The sequence below is a fragment of the Lolium perenne genome, chromosome 2 (assembly GCF_019359855.2).
Source record: "Lolium perenne isolate Kyuss_39 chromosome 2, Kyuss_2.0, whole genome shotgun sequence".
NCBI classification, from domain to species: Eukaryota; Viridiplantae; Streptophyta; class Magnoliopsida; order Poales; family Poaceae; genus Lolium; species Lolium perenne.
Window position 1 is genome coordinate 12,615,857 of NC_067245.2, and position 17,110 is coordinate 12,632,966.

At 45.5% G+C, this 17,110-nt stretch overlaps 4 protein-coding genes across 4 annotated transcripts; 2 read left to right on the top strand and 2 right to left on the bottom strand.

Moving 5' to 3' along the window:
• Window positions 1-3,940: 3,940 nt before the first annotated feature.
• LOC127331196 (chlorophyllase-2-like) lies at window positions 3,941-5,362 on the top strand. The gene is made up of 3 exons (XM_051357264.2): window positions 3,941-4,320; window positions 4,407-4,532; window positions 4,637-5,362. The coding sequence occupies exons 1-3, from the start codon at window positions 4,087-4,089 to the stop codon at window positions 5,192-5,194; spliced, it is 918 nt and encodes a 305-aa protein (XP_051213224.1). The 5' UTR covers window positions 3,941-4,086; the 3' UTR covers window positions 5,195-5,362.
• A 581-nt stretch (window positions 5,363-5,943) lies between these two features.
• On the bottom strand, window positions 5,944-10,043 carry LOC139830032 (protein EIN6 ENHANCER-like). The gene is made up of 3 exons (XM_071825862.1): window positions 9,681-10,043; window positions 8,924-8,991; window positions 5,944-6,312 (listed from the first exon to the last, which is right to left on the bottom strand). Exons 1-3 carry the CDS (start codon window positions 9,853-9,855, stop codon window positions 6,181-6,183), a joined length of 375 nt encoding a protein of 124 aa, XP_071681963.1. The 5' UTR covers window positions 9,856-10,043; the 3' UTR covers window positions 5,944-6,180.
• Window positions 10,044-10,679: 636 nt separating this feature from the next.
• On the top strand, window positions 10,680-12,086 carry LOC139829682 (chlorophyllase-2-like). The gene is made up of 3 exons (XM_051357265.2): window positions 10,680-11,044; window positions 11,131-11,256; window positions 11,361-12,086. The coding sequence occupies exons 1-3, from the start codon at window positions 10,811-10,813 to the stop codon at window positions 11,916-11,918; spliced, it is 918 nt and encodes a 305-aa protein (XP_051213225.1). The 5' UTR covers window positions 10,680-10,810; the 3' UTR covers window positions 11,919-12,086.
• A 583-nt stretch (window positions 12,087-12,669) lies between these two features.
• LOC127331198 (protein EIN6 ENHANCER) lies at window positions 12,670-16,771 on the bottom strand. Its single transcript, XM_051357267.2, has 3 exons — window positions 16,409-16,771; window positions 15,652-15,719; window positions 12,670-13,038 (listed from the first exon to the last, which is right to left on the bottom strand). Exons 1-3 carry the CDS (start codon window positions 16,581-16,583, stop codon window positions 12,907-12,909), a joined length of 375 nt encoding a protein of 124 aa, XP_051213227.1. The 5' UTR covers window positions 16,584-16,771; the 3' UTR covers window positions 12,670-12,906.
• Window positions 16,772-17,110: the final 339 nt, after the last annotated feature.

Genomic DNA, 17,110 nt, shown 5'->3' on the forward strand with positions numbered 1-17,110 from the left:
TGCGAGCACTATTAGTACACTATGCATGAGACTTGCAACTTGTAAGATATAATTTACATGATACATATGCTTTATTACTACCGTTGACAAAATTGTTTCATGTTTTCAAAATAAAAGCTCTAGCACAAATATAGCAATCGATGCTTTCCTCTTTGAAGGACCTTTCTTTTACTTTTATGCTGAGTCAGTTCACCTATCTCTCTCCACCTCAAGAAGCAAACACTTGTGTGAACTGTGCATTAATTCCTACATACTTGCATATTGCACTTGTTATATTACTTTACATTGACACTATCCATGAGATATACATGTTATAAGTTGAAAGCAACCGCTGAAACTTAATCTTTCTTTGTGTTGCTTCAATACCTTTACTTTGATTTATTGCTTTATGAGTTAACTCTTATGCAAGACTTATTGATGCTTGTCTTGAAGTACTATTCATGAAAAGTCTTTGCTTTATGATTCATTTGTTTACTCATGTCATTACCATTGTTTTGATCGCTGCATTCATTACATATGCTTACAATAGTATGATCAAGGTTATGATGGCATGTCACTCCAGAAATTATCTTTGTTATCGTTTACCTGCTCGGGACGAGCAGGAACTAAGCTTGGGGATGCTGATACGTCTCCGACGTATCGATAATTTCTTATGTTCCATGCCACATTATTGATGATATCTACATGTTTTATACACATTATATGTCGTATTTATGCATTTTCTGGCACTAACCTATTAACAAGATGCCGAAGAGCCAGTTGCTGTTTTCTGTTGTTTTTGGTTTCAGAAATCCTAGTAAGGAAATATTCTCGGAATTGGACGAAATCAACGCCCAGGGTCCTATTTTGCCACTAAGCTTCCAGAAGTCCGAGGGAGAGTCGAAGTGGGGCCACGAGGTGGCGACACACCAGGGCGGCGCGGCCCAGGCCCTAGCCGCGCCGGCCTGTGGTGTGGGCCCCTCGTGACGCCCTTTGACCCGCCCTTCCGCCTACTTAAAGCCTCCGTCGCGAAACCCCCAGTACCGAGAGCCACGATACGGAAAACCTTACTGAGACGCCGCCGCCGCCAATCCCATCTCGGGGGATTCAGGAGATCGCCTCCGGCACCCTGCCGGAGAGGGGAATCATCTCCCGGAGGACTCTTCATCGCCATGATCGCCTCCGGAGTGATGAGTGAGTAGTTCACCCCTGGACTATGGGTCCATAGCAGTAGCTAGATGGTCGTCTTCTCCTTATGTGCTTCATTGTTGGATCTTGTGAGCTGCCTAACATGATCAAGATCATCTATCTGTAATTCTATATGTTGTGTTTGTCGGGATCCGATGGATAGAGAATACTATGTTATGGTGATTATCAATCTATTACCTATGTGTTGTTGATGATCTTGCATGCTTTTCGTTATTAGTAGAGGCTCTGGCCAAGTTTTTGCTCTTAACTCCAAGAGGGAGTATTTATGCTCGATAGTGGGTTCATGCCTCCATTAAATCTGGGACAGTGACAGAAAGTTCTAAGGTTGTGGATGTGCTGTTGCCACTAGGGATAAAACATTGATGCTATGTCCGAGGATGTAGTTATTGATTACATTACGCACCATACTTAATGCAATTATCTGTTGTTTGCAACTTAATACTGGAAGGGGTTCGGATGATAACCTGAAGGTGGACTTTTTAGGCATAGATGCATGCTGGATAGCGGTCTATGTACTTTGTCGTAATGCCCAATTAAATCTCACAATACTCATCGTATCATGTATGTGCATTGTCATGCCCTCTCTATTTGTCAATTGCCCGACTGTAATTTGTTCACCCAACATGCTATTTATCTTATGGGAGAGACACCTCTAGTGAACTGTGGACCCCGGTCCTATTCTTTTACATTGAATACAATCTGCTGCAATACTTGTTTTACTGTTTTCTGCAAACAATCATCATCCACACTATACATCTAATCCTTTGTTACAGCAAGCCGGTGAGATTGACAACCTCACTGTTTCGTTGGGGCAAAGTACTTTGGTTGTGTTGTGCAGGTTCCACGTTGGCGCCGGAATCCCTGGTGTTGCGCCGCACTACATCCCGCCACCAACAACCTTCAACGTGCTTCTTGGCTCCTCCTGGTTCGATAAACCTTGGTTTCTTTCTGAGGGAAAACTTGCTACTGTCTGCATCACACCTTCCTCTTGGGGTTCCCAACGGACGTGTGCTGTACACGCCATCAGGCTTCCAGGTTGAGGTCATGGTCCCGTGGCTGTGCGGTGCCGAGGAGCTGGGTGAAATAGTCTGTGGCCACCTGCTCCTTGTCCGCTTGGTCTACCACCACCCGACCGTCGGAGATGAGCGTGGATATGTGGTTCTGCTTGCTCCTCTTGGAAGCATAGACACGGAAGAACTGGGCATTGGCGTCGGTGTCGCATAGGCTAGCAACACGGGCTCGCTGCCGCGCAATGGTGCGGTCGAGGGATGCCAAGCCAAGCACGCGCCGCTTTAGCATCTGCCGTAGCCAAAGCTCGTCATCAGAGAGGCGGCGCTCATCTTGCGCAGCATCAAGCTGGAGGATGATTTCATGGGCGACGAGAAGCTGGTCCTTTATGCTTCCCACCTTGGACAGGCTCCACCGTCGCAGGTCACGGCTAAGGCACCGTAGCTTGTGGCTCAGCCGGAGAAGGGGATCGGCCGGCGCAGAAGGATCTGCCCACGAGTTAGCCACGAGATCATGAAAACCCTGCAACTTGGTCCAGAACCGTTCGAAGCGGAACCGTCGTTTGCCGCGGACCACAGAGGCTGTGGATAGATGTATCGGACAGTGGTCGGAAAGAGAGGAGGACCGGGCCGTGAGGGCAGCGTCAGGGAATCGGTCGTCCCACTCGACCGAGGCGAACCATCTGTCAAGGCGCACAAGGGTTGGCTCCCTCCGTTCATTGCTCCACGTGTAGCGACGACCGAGCAGGTTGGCCTCCTTAAGCTCGAGGTCGTTGATGAAATCCCGGAACAAACTCAGCAGACGCCGATTGATGCGGCTGTTGTTTTTGTCGCGTGCATCAGCGATAAGGTTGAAATCACCGACAATGGCCCAGGCACCCGCGGTGGTGGCCCTTAATCCGCGCAGCTCGTCGAGGAAGGGGCCCTTGAGCTCCAGGTCCGTCGGCCCGTAAACAGCCGTCAGCCACCAAGCTTCCCCACCGCGAGGTTCGAGGAGGACTGACACGGAGAACGTATCGACTCGGGTGTTGAGCACCGTGACATCCGCCGTGCTCCAAGCCACGACGATCCCACCAGCTGTACCAAGCGCCGGCAAGTAAGCGTATATTGTAATGTTTCTGATTGTATCTTAGATAATTTGTTTCAGCTTCGTTATGCTTTATGCTTTGTGGTGAGCTCAATGTCAGAATCTTACATTATTAGCCAAATGTAGCGGTGAAGATTAGATCCCGTAAAACAGGCTAAAACTGTAAAAGCCCGGCGGACAGTTTTGGCTCGATTTGATCCGCCGATCACATCTTGTATCCACTGTTCGGCCTGTAAAAAATTTACAATGCCTTGAGAATTCACTCATAAACGCTATATATATACAGATTTGAGAGCACTATACATGCCCAAAACTGGCCAAATTACCCATCTCTCCTCCCACGCCGCCTCAAAATAATGCACGGCTTGTTGAATATCGTGCCACCGAGCTTCGATTCCGGCCAAATCTGTGCCATGTTCGAGTGGATTCCAGACGAAGCAGGCGAGCGGCGCATGCCAGAGCGGCATGACACGGGATCGAGTTAGTCCTGTCCCGATGGATTGAGCTAGCTCGCTTGTCCGTCTCCGATCGACTGAGCTAGCTAGGTTATTATTTTTTATCTGCTAGAGATGCTCTGAGATCAGTCGAAAGATAGAAATAAGGGGAAAAAAATGTAAGGCATGGTGCATGTCAAGGACAGACAACTAAAGGCAACTCCGTCGGATATTTTTTTCCAGAATCATGGAGATAAGGAACACCAAGAACACACGGCCGTTAAGTAGGCACAGGCACTCCTAACCCCCACAAACCTCCCGGTTAACATGGCTGCCTCTGCAAGATTCACGGTGTCTGCTGCTTCTCGCCATGGCGTCAGCAGGAGACGTGTTCGACCATGGACGCCATGGCACCAGCCTTGCCCAGGTCCAGGAGGCCAAGACCTCGAGGAGCCCGCCAAAGCCGCTGCTGGTAGCCGCGCCGTGCGACGCAGGGGAGTACCCGGTGGTCGTCTTCTTGCACGGCTACCTCGCCAACAACTACTTCTACTCCCAGCTGCTCCAGCACGTGGCCTCCCATGGCTTCATCGTCGTCGCTCCTCAGGTACTTACTCTCGAAAAACCATGCTGATTTCAGCATCATCGTGGCGATGGACTTGTTCTCCTTCTCAAGACGCGAACGAACTGCAGCTGTACACGTTCTCCGGGCACGACACCACCGGAGAGATACACTCGGCCGCCGCCGTCATAGACTGGCTCGCCGACGGCGGCCTCTCCTCCTCGCTCCCGCCCAACGTTCGCCCCAACCTGACCGCTGTAAGTTGCCCATGCAATCGAGCGACTCCTCTGTACCTGTAATACTTCAGCGAGGCAGACACTAAGAAGAAGTAGTGAGTGCTAACGATTCCATTGGAGTGCAGGTGTCCATCTCCGGGCACAGCCGCGGCGGCAAAGTGGCATTCGCGCTGGCGCTGGGCCACGGCAGGACCTCGCTGCCTCTCGCGGCCCTCATCGCCGTCGACCCCGTGGACGGCATGGCGCCCGGCAGGCAGACGCCCCCGCCCATCCTCACCTACAGAGAAGCCTCGCTGCGCGTCCCGGCGCCGGTCATGGTCATCGGCACGGGCCTCGGCGCCCTGCGCCCGCCGTGCGCGCCGCTGGGTGTGAGCCACGCCGAGTTCTACCGCGAGTGCGCGGCGCCGGCGTGCCACCTCGTGGCCAGGGACTACGGGCACACCGACATGATGGACGACGTGACGGGCGGCGCCAAGGGCCTGTGCAAGAGCGGCGGGGCCAGGGCGCCCATGAGGCGGTTCGTCGGCGGGGCCATGGTGGCGTTCCTCGAGAAATGGGTGGAGGGCCGGCCAGAGTGGCTCGACGGCATCAGGGAGCGGCCGGAGGTGGCCCCCGTGGTGCTGTCCGCCGTTGAGTTCCGGGATGCAGGGACTAGGATCCATGGTGTCATGTTGCCTGCTTAAGTAAGTTTAGTGGACAGTATGAGGGACAGCTAATAATGGAGTACGTAGGATAAACTGGTAGTAAGTAGGATCTTAATAAGGTGATGAGGGACTGTAAAATCTTTGTTGGAAACAGATCGGTTCATAGATAGCAATGACTAGGATCCATGGTTGCCATGGTAAGTTTAATGGACAGTGTGAGACAACTAATAATGGAGTAGGATAAACTAGTACTCCTTCGGATTTATATTACTTGATGCTAACATAGATGTATTTAGACATATTTTAGGTATAGAAATATCTATTTTAGCATCAACTAATATAAATCAGAAGGAGTAGTAAAATCTTTATTAGAAATAGATCGATCCATAGCTCAATATACAATGCCGGCAAAAATTCAATTCGGCTCCTGGGTGCATATGCTCTCTCTACCAAGAAAGAGTTTTAACTGGTATGGCACCGGAGGAATGACTCAAGAACCTTCAACTCCACGGCGGTGGAAACATTTGGGCACGATTCATTTTTTGACAGCCAGTTGTCTTCAGTATGCATTTTCTGGTACCCTATATCCCGTGCTTTTTCAGCATGCTGTTTCCAGGCAGTGAAGTTCAATGGTAGTCTGCCTAGTGCGACCGCGTCTGTAAAGCAATAACAAGCAGCAGTTGAACTGCATCAACAACTGAGAAGCCTTTTTAGGATAAATCTTCGCAGGTTGCAACTTGCAACAGTGCCAATATCCATGCTCATTCAGAACATACTTGACCATCAACTATCAGAATATTAACAGAAATAACAGGACAGAGCGTTTCCAAGCTGGTAAGGCACAACAATGACAATAAATGGTGACTCAACATCTCTTCGAAATGATCAAAGGTTTCAGTACCCTAGGTCTACGTTTCAGAATGCTCATATAAGCCAGCAGCGCAATTAGGAGGGGGAAGAAACCCCATTCTGATTACAGAGCGGGATACTTGCTAGTCGAATAGGGACAGTAGCGCGGGAGTTTGTTATCGTAGAACAACTGCTGCATTTCTCACGGCCAGATATCTTTGGACATATTCATCTGGAAGATTTCTGATTTGCTTGAACACCTCTGGATCAGCATAGCGCAGCTTGGTCCTGGGATCTACGTATGGTGCCTGCATGAGATTTACAGGTTAACATATCAGACTTGCAAACAGTACTCCATAATGGACAATGAAAACGCGTGTATGTATGTAGCAATAGATAAGTCATACACGACACAGTTCATCCTGTGCTGCTGAAAATCTAATATCAGCGATGGCATGTATGTAGCAATAGATAAGTCATACAAACCACAGTACTTGAATTGGTTGATGAGATACATCATCTTTGGTCATACTTACTAGGAACAAAAAATTTAGCAACCTAGATGTTTTTGTTAGTTATATATGCTACTTCCCCTGTACAAAAACATAAGATGTTTTGGTAGGCTAGATGGAGGTAGTATGTTTCTATTTCATGCAAACACCTACATCATCTAGATACAATCTTAAAGCAAAATCGACGCTAGGGCCGCTTTCCCTATCTCCAATTCAAGATCCGAGTTCGACCAATAAGGTTGTTACAACATTTTGACTGGTTTATTTATTTAGGACACATCGGCGTGGGGTGGGAGGGGGCAACGTGAACTATTGATACAGATGTCAGCAAAGTAATGTTCAAGTTGTACATGGATTACTAACAGGTTATAGTTGCAGGTGTTCCACAAAGTTTGTGATCCTTCGTAATACTAAGTTGTAAATAACTTAAAGGGCGTACATAAAGGATGATACTCTTGCCAATTCGATACAGATGTCTCATTTCCTGGTATGGAGAATTTGTTTTGCTTTCCGGATCAATTGGTAGCTGCTGTGATGGATTCCTGCCTATTCATGTTTTGATGATACTCTCTAAACCATGCATCCAGCTAAAATTCAATATATGCTCATCTTAAAATCCAGATTTCTCCACTGTATCAGGAGGCTGATTGATTTTTTAATGCATGATTACATAAGAATATTTCCATAAATTAATCCCTGATTACCAAACAACCTTTTATAGAAAGGGGATTTAGGGGAGTGGGATGGGAGAGGGATTGGATGAGGAGGGGGATTCACCAAATCCCCTCACATCCCCAATCCCCTTGGGACCTAAACTACACCCCTGACAAACAAGGACTAAAAGGTTGTAACATTATTATATTAAACTGACATTATATTAGCCCTGCTGCATGGATATATGTATATACACAAAATTTAAAGTACTCCCTCAACTTTATCTAGATATGGATGTATTTCTAATTAAAATGCATCTAGATATATCCGTATTTAGACAAAAATTAGACACCTATTTTTAGACAGAGGGAGTAGTCAACACACAATAAAATCTCAGAAACATTGCAAAAAATGTACAGTCAATATGGAAAACTGGAGTAAACTCTCACGAACAGAAACAATAAAATTGGCGTAAGCCGGCTAGAACAATGTCGGCTTGGAGCTTCCGATGGACCGTATATACTGCAACCCACCTTTCACATTATTTGGCAGTATTTTTACAGTACTTGAAATTCACCATATACAGTCAAGTTTCAGTAATCAGAAATAAACTGACTACTGTTATTTCGTTCCAACCTACGCAAAACTTGATCCCACAAAATGAAATGATAGATTGCTCACATAAACTTATCTTGTCAATAATCCATCTGCCGTACTTTCAAAAAGTGTGCTCTTGGTTCATTTATACAAGATAAGTAAAGCCAGTGAAGAACCCTGAATTAAATGTTTTTTTGAAAGCACAAATAAGATATATAGAAATACCATCATGGACAGTCTCAAGCACAAATATAATGTTTTGCTGATTCCTACTAGTACTGAACTAGCTTCTAAAAACTTGCTGAGTTTTCTTATAAGCGAGGTATTGGGCAAACAACATAACTAAATCAAAGTGCCAGCTTATCCCTTTGAACAACATAACTAGCATTTGGCTGATAATGGCATCTACTTTGCATATCCGCCGATGCCGCAAGGGTGGAGAACCTCATCATGTAGATGTTGAGGGCAGTCAAAGATACATAAGTCGAGATGCACCCAGTGCGGCTCTTTGCGGGAACGCATTTAATACTTCCCCTTGCATCCCAAGTCTTGAGGATGATCATTAGCCAAGCTATGTGACATCTCATTCGCAAGCATAAATGGTGCCTCGGTCCGATCCGAGCATACTTTTGCAATGTTGTTGCTAGACAGCCGTGTCCATCTCCCTGAATCAACCTAGCACGCAATCCCACAACAAAAGCTATCTTTTGGGATACTCCAATATCTCATACTCTACGTAATATGTGAAGGAATACGTGGATCCACTTCATAGTAAATTCTCAACAAACGGTGACATGTCGAGGACAGGGTAAATGTGGAGAAGGGCTTCGTATATATATATACTACTACTGGGGTACCTGTTAGAGCTACAGAACAGTCATGACTTTGGTGAACCTAACTAATTTTATCATGATCTTCAGGACAATCGGTATAGCAAGGACAGTCATAAAACTTCAATGCTCAACCAACCGGCACAATCTAAGGTACACATGCACTTTTGCGTACACACACGCAGTTTAGCATTACAAGTAAACATAAAACACAGCATTATGATCTATTTCGAATATAAATATCTTTGATTTTTAAAATTATTGTTTAGAAACACTACAGGGTATGTATATAAACATGAGAAGTTCAGTACAGGGTTGAAACTTACCTCAAAACCTGTTACGTCACAGTATCTCTTCGGTGGATAAATGGATGGCGGCGACTGAATATTTAGATCTGCATAAAAAACACTGTATTTACCACACTTTGCTCTAAAAACTACACATGTAGACCAATTCGACACATCAGTAACATAATTTAACTAATATCAAATTATTTTTATACTATCCAGCCTTATCCTCGTAAGGAGATAAACAAGTTCAGATAGGAGCTGTCTAATCATCTTAGCAAGACAGCTAATTGTTACAGGAGAAGAGAAAACTAAGCAAAAGCCAGCAGCCTATTAATTTTACAGCATGGCATTCAATCAAGCACAAGTGCAGAACCAACTTTTATCCAACAGAATTACACCCCGAAAATGGAAAACGTAAACGATGAAGATTTAGGCAGAAGTTATTGCATCCAAGGCCTAAGCTAAACTCTAAGTCTGTACCTTGTAATAACATAAGAAGTTCCAATTGCTGCTATGTGTTAGGACCCAAAAAAGGTACAATGCACAATCTCAAAGGGCTGTTGGTCAAAAGATTCTTCTATCATATAGCACCAATTCTCAATCTCGAGCCACCACAAGTTTATAGGGCTGAAGTGGATCATAAATTCTCTTGAAACACCTAAACAAACTACAATCGTACTTGTCCGCTAACCATGAAGCGCAGCAGAGGAAGGCCTAAAATCTACGACTCCACTTGATTTGCAGATACAACTGAGAAATTCAGCAGCGGAAAGGTATCAAGGCGCTCACTCACAGTTGGGGCGGTCCGGGGGGAGCGAGGTGGCGTCGGCGGCCTGGAGGAGGAAGCGGAGGTGCTTCCACTGGCGGCCACGGGACTGGCCCTTGGGGTACTTGTCCGCCATCTGCACCTTCTTGAACGCCATCGTCGGCGCCAGCAGCATCTCGTTCCTCTGTATGTCCGGCTCCATAATCCTCCTCCCGCTTCGATTTCACGACTAGGAGGGGCCCCGACTAGCGTCCAGCACCTGCTTCAGTCACCGGTGGAGGGAGAAGAGGGGCGGCGGCGAGAGGCTCCGAGAAGTCAGGAGGAGGACCCGGCGGCGGTGGTCGGAGTTTGGAGAAAGGAGAAAAAACAAAATTGTGTGTTGTGCTTTACTTATTTAGTAATCTCTGCTATGAAAATATCCATAAAGGAGGATATTTTTTTGTTAGAAAGTAGTAAAACATGGAGTAAAAAATATCCATAATTCTCCAAGATTTTGTTTTTCAAATTTCGGTTCAATGTGCCACAAAAATTAAATGTGGTAGCGTCACCATATCAGAAATACACAGTGTTGGAACGGAAATAAACTCTTGAGTGCACCACGTGAAAATTATAGTCTTTCAATTTGTTTCTTCAGTAGGCTGCGGCTTCACTTGTGCCGTTGGTTGAGCATGGAAGTTTTATGTCCACTGTCCTTGCTATACTGATTGTCCTGAAGATCATGATAAAATTAGTTAGGTTCACCAAAGTTATGACTATCCTGTAGCTCTAATAGGTACCCCAGTAGTAGTATATATACGAAGCTCTTCTCCACATTTAACCTGTCCTCAACTTGCCACCGTTTGTTGAGAATTTACTATGAAGTGGATCCACGTATTCCTTTACTATGAAGTGGATCCACGTTATTATTTTTTATCTGCTAGAGATGCTCTGAGATCAGTCGAAAGATAGAAATAAGGGGAAAAAAATGTAAGGCATGGTGCATGTCAAGGACAGACAACTAAAGGCAACTCCGTCGGATATTTTTTTCCAGAATCATGGAGATAAGGAACACCAAGAACACACGGCCGTTAAGTAGGCACAGGCACTCCTAACCCCCACAAACCTCCCGGTTAACATGGCTGCCTCTGCAAGATTCACGGTGTCTGCTGCTTCTCGCCATGGCGTCAGCAGGAGACGTGTTCGACCATGGACGCCATGGCACCAGCCTTGCCCAGGTCCAGGAGGCCAAGACCTCGAGGAGCCCGCCAAAGCCGCTGCTGGTAGCCGCGCCGTGCGACGCAGGGGAGTACCCGGTGGTCGTCTTCTTGCACGGCTACCTCGCCAACAACTACTTCTACTCCCAGCTGCTCCAGCACGTGGCCTCCCATGGCTTCATCGTCGTCGCTCCTCAGGTACTTACTCTCGAAAAACCATGCTGATTTCAGCATCATCGTGGCGATGGACTTGTTCTCCTTCTCAAGACGCGAACGAACTGCAGCTGTACACGTTCTCCGGGCACGACACCACCGGAGAGATACACTCGGCCGCCGCCGTCATAGACTGGCTCGCCGACGGCGGCCTCTCCTCCTCGCTCCCGCCCAACGTTCGCCCCAACCTGACCGCTGTAAGTTGCCCATGCAATCGAGCGACTCCTCTGTACCTGTAATACTTCAGCGAGGCAGACACTAAGAAGAAGTAGTGAGTGCTAACGATTCCATTGGAGTGCAGGTGTCCATCTCCGGGCACAGCCGCGGCGGCAAAGTGGCATTCGCGCTGGCGCTGGGCCACGGCAGGACCTCGCTGCCTCTCGCGGCCCTCATCGCCGTCGACCCCGTGGACGGCATGGCGCCCGGCAGGCAGACGCCCCCGCCCATCCTCACCTACAGAGAAGCCTCGCTGCGCGTCCCGGCGCCGGTCATGGTCATCGGCACGGGCCTCGGCGCCCTGCGCCCGCCGTGCGCGCCGCTGGGTGTGAGCCACGCCGAGTTCTACCGCGAGTGCGCGGCGCCGGCGTGCCACCTCGTGGCCAGGGACTACGGGCACACCGACATGATGGACGACGTGACGGGCGGCGCCAAGGGCCTGTGCAAGAGCGGCGGGGCCAGGGCGCCCATGAGGCGGTTCGTCGGCGGGGCCATGGTGGCGTTCCTCGAGAAATGGGTGGAGGGCCGGCCAGAGTGGCTCGACGGCATCAGGGAGCGGCCGGAGGTGGCCCCCGTGGTGCTGTCCGCCGTTGAGTTCCGGGATGCAGGGACTAGGATCCATGGTGTCATGTTGCCTGCTTAAGTAAGTTTAGTGGACAGTATGAGGGACAGCTAATAATGGAGTACGTAGGATAAACTGGTAGTAAGTAGGATCTTAATAAGGTGATGAGGGACTGTAAAATCTTTGTTGGAAACAGATCGGTTCATAGATAGCAATGACTAGGATCCATGGTTGCCATGGTAAGTTTAATGGACAGTGTGAGACAACTAATAATGGAGTAGGATAAACTAGTACTCCTTCGGATTTATATTACTTGATGCTAACATAGATGTATTTAGACATATTTTAGGTATAGAAATATCTATTTTAGCATCAACTAATATAAATCAGAAGGAGTAGTAAAATCTTTATTAGAAATAGATCGATCCATAGCTCAATATACAATGCCGGCAAAAATTCAATTCGGCTCCTGGGTGCATATGCTCTCTCTACCAAGAAAGAGTTTTAACTGGTATGGCACCGGAGGAATGACTCAAGAACCTTCAACTCCACGGCGGTGGAAACATTTGGGCACGATTCATTTTTTGACAGCCAGTTGTCTTCAGTATGCATTTTCTGGTACCCTATATCCCGTGCTTTTTCAGCATGCTGTTTCCAGGCAGTGAAGTTCAATGGTAGTCTCCATTTAGTGCGACCGCGTCTGTAAAGCAATAACAAGCAGCAGTTGAACTGCATCAACAACTGAGAAGCCTTTTTAGGATAAATCTTCGCAGGTTGCAACTTGCAACAGTGCCAATATCCATGCTCATTCAGAACATACTTGACCATCAACTATCAGAATATTAACAGAAATAACAGGACAGAGCGTTTCCAAGCTGGTAAGGCACAACAATGACAATAAATGGTGACTCAACATCTCTTCGAAATGATCAAAGGTTTCAGTACCCTAGGTCTACGTTTCAGAATGCTCATATAAGCCAGCAGCGCAATTAGGAGGGGGAAGAAACCCCATTCTGATTACAGAGCGGGATACTTGCTAGTCGAATAGGGACAGTAGCGCGGGAGTTTGTTATCGTAGAACAACTGCTGCATTTCTCACGGCCAGATATCTTTGGACATATTCATCTGGAAGATTTCTGATTTGCTTGAACACCTCTGGATCAGCATAGCGCAGCTTGGTCCTGGGATCTACGTATGGTGCCTGCATGAGATTTACAGGTTAACATATCAGACTTGCAAACAGTACTCCATAATGGACAATGAAAACGCGTGTATGTATGTAGCAATAGATAAGTCATACACGACACAGTTCATCCTGTGCTGCTGAAAATCTAATATCAGCGATGGCATGTATGTAGCAATAGATAAGTCATACAAACCACAGTACTTGAATTGGTTGATGAGATACATCATCTTTGGTCATACTTACTAGGAACAAAAAATTTAGCAACCTAGATGTTTTTGTTAGTTATATATGCTACTTCCCCTGTACAAAAACATAAGATGTTTTGGTAGGCTAGATGGAGGTAGTATGTTTCTATTTCATGCAAACACCTACATCATCTAGATACAATCTTAAAGCAAAATCGACGCTAGGGCCGCTTTCCCTATCTCCAATTCAAGATCCGAGTTCGACCAATAAGGTTGTTACAACATTTTGACTGGTTTATTTATTTAGGACACATCGGCGTGGGGTGGGAGGGGGCAACGTGAACTATTGATACAGATGTCAGCAAAGTAATGTTCAAGTTGTACATGGATTACTAACAGGTTATAGTTGCAGGTGTTCCACAAAGTTTGTGATCCTTCGTAATACTAAGTTGTAAATAACTTAAAGGGCGTACATAAAGGATGATACTCTTGCCAATTCGATACAGATGTCTCATTTCCTGGTATGGAGAATTTGTTTTGCTTTCCGGATCAATTGGTAGCTGCTGTGATGGATTCCTGCCTATTCATGTTTTGATGATACTCTCTAAACCATGCATCCAGCTAAAATTCAATATATGCTCATCTTAAAATCCAGATTTCTCCACTGTATCAGGAGGCTGATTGATTTTTTAATGCATGATTACATAAGAATATTTCCATAAATTAATCCCTGATTACCAAACAACCTTTTATAGAAAGGGGATTTAGGGGAGTGGGATGGGAGAGGGGATTGGATGAGGAGGGGGGATTCACCAAATCCCCTCACATCCCCAATCCCCTTGGGACCTAAACTACACCCCTGACAAACAAGGACTAAAAGGTTGTAACATTATTATATTAAACTGACATTATATTAGCCCTGCTGCATGGATATATGTATATACACAAAATTTAAAGTACTCCCTCAACTTTATCTAGATATGGATGTATTTCTAATTAAAATGCATCTAGATATATCCGTATTTAGACAAAAATTAGACACCTATTTTTAGACAGAGGGAGTAGTCAACACACAATAAAATCTCAGAAACATTGCAAAAAATGTACAGTCAATATGGAAAACTGGAGTAAACTCTCACGAACAGAAACAATAAAATTGGCGTAAGCCGGCTAGAACAATGTCGGCTTGGAGCTTCCGATGGACCGTATATACTGCAACCCACCTTTCACATTATTTGGCAGTATTTTTACAGTACTTGAAATTCACCATATACAGTCAAGTTTCAGTAATCAGAAATAAACTGACTACTGTTATTTCGTTCCAACCTACGCAAAACTTGATCCCACAAAATGAAATGATAGATTGCTCACATAAACTTATCTTGTCAATAATCCATCTGCCGTACTTTCAAAAAGTGTGCTCTTGGTTCATTTATACAAGATAAGTAAAGCCAGTGAAGAACCCTGAATTAAATGTTTTTTTGAAAGCACAAATAAGATATATAGAAATACCATCATGGACAGTCTCAAGCACAAATATAATGTTTTGCTGATTCCTACTAGTACTGAACTAGCTTCTAAAAACTTGCTGAGTTTTCTTATAAGCGAGGTATTGGGCAAACAACATAACTAAATCAAAGTGCCAGCTTATCCCTTTGAACAACATAACTAGCATTTGGCTGATAATGGCATCTACTTTGCATATCCGCCGATGCCGCAAGGGTGGAGAACCTCATCATGTAGATGTTGAGGGCAGTCAAAGATACATAAGTCGAGATGCACCCAGTGCGGCTCTTTGCGGGAACGCATTTAATACTTCCCCTTGCATCCCAAGTCTTGAGGATGATCATTAGCCAAGCTATGTGACATCTCATTCGCAAGCATAAATGGTGCCTCGGTCCGATCCGAGCATACTTTTGCAATGTTGTTGCTAGACAGCCGTGTCCATCTCCCTGAATCAACCTAGCACGCAATCCCACAACAAAAGCTATCTTTTGGGATACTCCAATATCTCATACTCTACGTAATATGTGAAGGAATACGTGGATCCACTTCATAGTAAATTCTCAACAAACGGTGACATGTCGAGGACAGGGTAAATGTGGAGAAGGGCTTCGTATATATATATACTACTACTGGGGTACCTGTTAGAGCTACAGAACAGTCATGACTTTGGTGAACCTAACTAATTTTATCATGATCTTCAGGACAATCGGTATAGCAAGGACAGTCATAAAACTTCAATGCTCAACCAACCGGCACAATCTAAGGTACACATGCACTTTTGCGTACACACACGCAGTTTAGCATTACAAGTAAACATAAAACACAGCATTATGATCTATTTCGAATATAAATATCTTTGATTTTTAAAATTATTGTTTAGAAACACTACAGGGTATGTATATAAACATGAGAAGTTCAGTACAGGGTTGAAACTTACCTCAAAACCTGTTACGTCACAGTATCTCTTCGGTGGATAAATGGATGGCGGCGACTGAATATTTAGATCTGCATAAAAAACACTGTATTTACCACACTTTGCTCTAAAAACTACACATGTAGACCAATTCGACACATCAGTAACATAATTTAACTAATATCAAATTATTTTTATACTATCCAGCCTTATCCTCGTAAGGAGATAAACAAGTTCAGATAGGAGCTGTCTAATCATCTTAGCAAGACAGCTAATTGTTACAGGAGAAGAGAAAACTAAGCAAAAGCCAGCAGCCTATTAATTTTACAGCATGGCATTCAATCAAGCACAAGTGCAGAACCAACTTTTATCCAACAGAATTACACCCCGAAAATGGAAAACGTAAACGATGAAGATTTAGGCAGAAGTTATTGCATCCAAGGCCTAAGCTAAACTCTAAGTCTGTACCTTGTAATAACATAAGAAGTTCCAATTGCTGCTATGTGTTAGGACCCAAAAAAGGTACAATGCACAATCTCAAAGGGCTGTTGGTCAAAAGATTCTTCTATCATATAGCACCAATTCTCAATCTCGAGCCACCACAAGTTTATAGGGCTGAAGTGGATCATAAATTCTCTTGAAACACCTAAACAAACTACAATCGTACTTGTCCGCTAACCATGAAGCGCAGCAGAGGAAGGCCTAAAATCTACGACTCCACTTGATTTGCAGATACAACTGAGAAATTCAGCAGCGGAAAGGTATCAAGGCGCTCACTCACAGTTGGGGCGGTCCGGGGGGAGCGAGGTGGCGTCGGCGGCCTGGAGGAGGAAGCGGAGGTGCTTCCACTGGCGGCCACGGGACTGGCCCTTGGGGTACTTGTCCGCCATCTGCACCTTCTTGAACGCCATCGTCGGCGCCAGCAGCATCTCGTTCCTCTGTATGTCCGGCTCCATAATCCTCCTCCCGCTTCGATTTCACGACTAGGAGGGGCCCCGACTAGCGTCCAGCACCTGCTTCAGTCACCGGTGGAGGGAGAAGAGGGGCGGCGGCGAGAGGCTCCGAGAAGTCAGGAGGAGGACCCGGCGGCGGTGGTCGGAGTTTGGAGAAAGGAGAAAAAACAAAATTGTGTGTTGTGCTTTACTTATTTAGTAATCTCTGCTATGAAAATATCCATAAAGGAGGATATTTTTTTGTTAGAAAGTAGTAAAACATGGAGTAAAAAATATCCATAATTCTCCAAGATTTTGTTTTTCAAATTTCGGTTCAATGTGCCACAAAAATTAAATGTGGTAGCGTCACCATATCAGAAATACACAGTGTTGGAACGGAAATAAACTCTTGAGTGCACCACGTGAAAATTATAGTCTTTCAATTTGTTTCTTCAGTAGGCTGCGGCTTCACTTGTGCCGTTGGTTGAGCATGGAAGTTTTATGTCCACTGTCCTTGCTATACTGATTGTCCTGAAGATCATGATAAAATT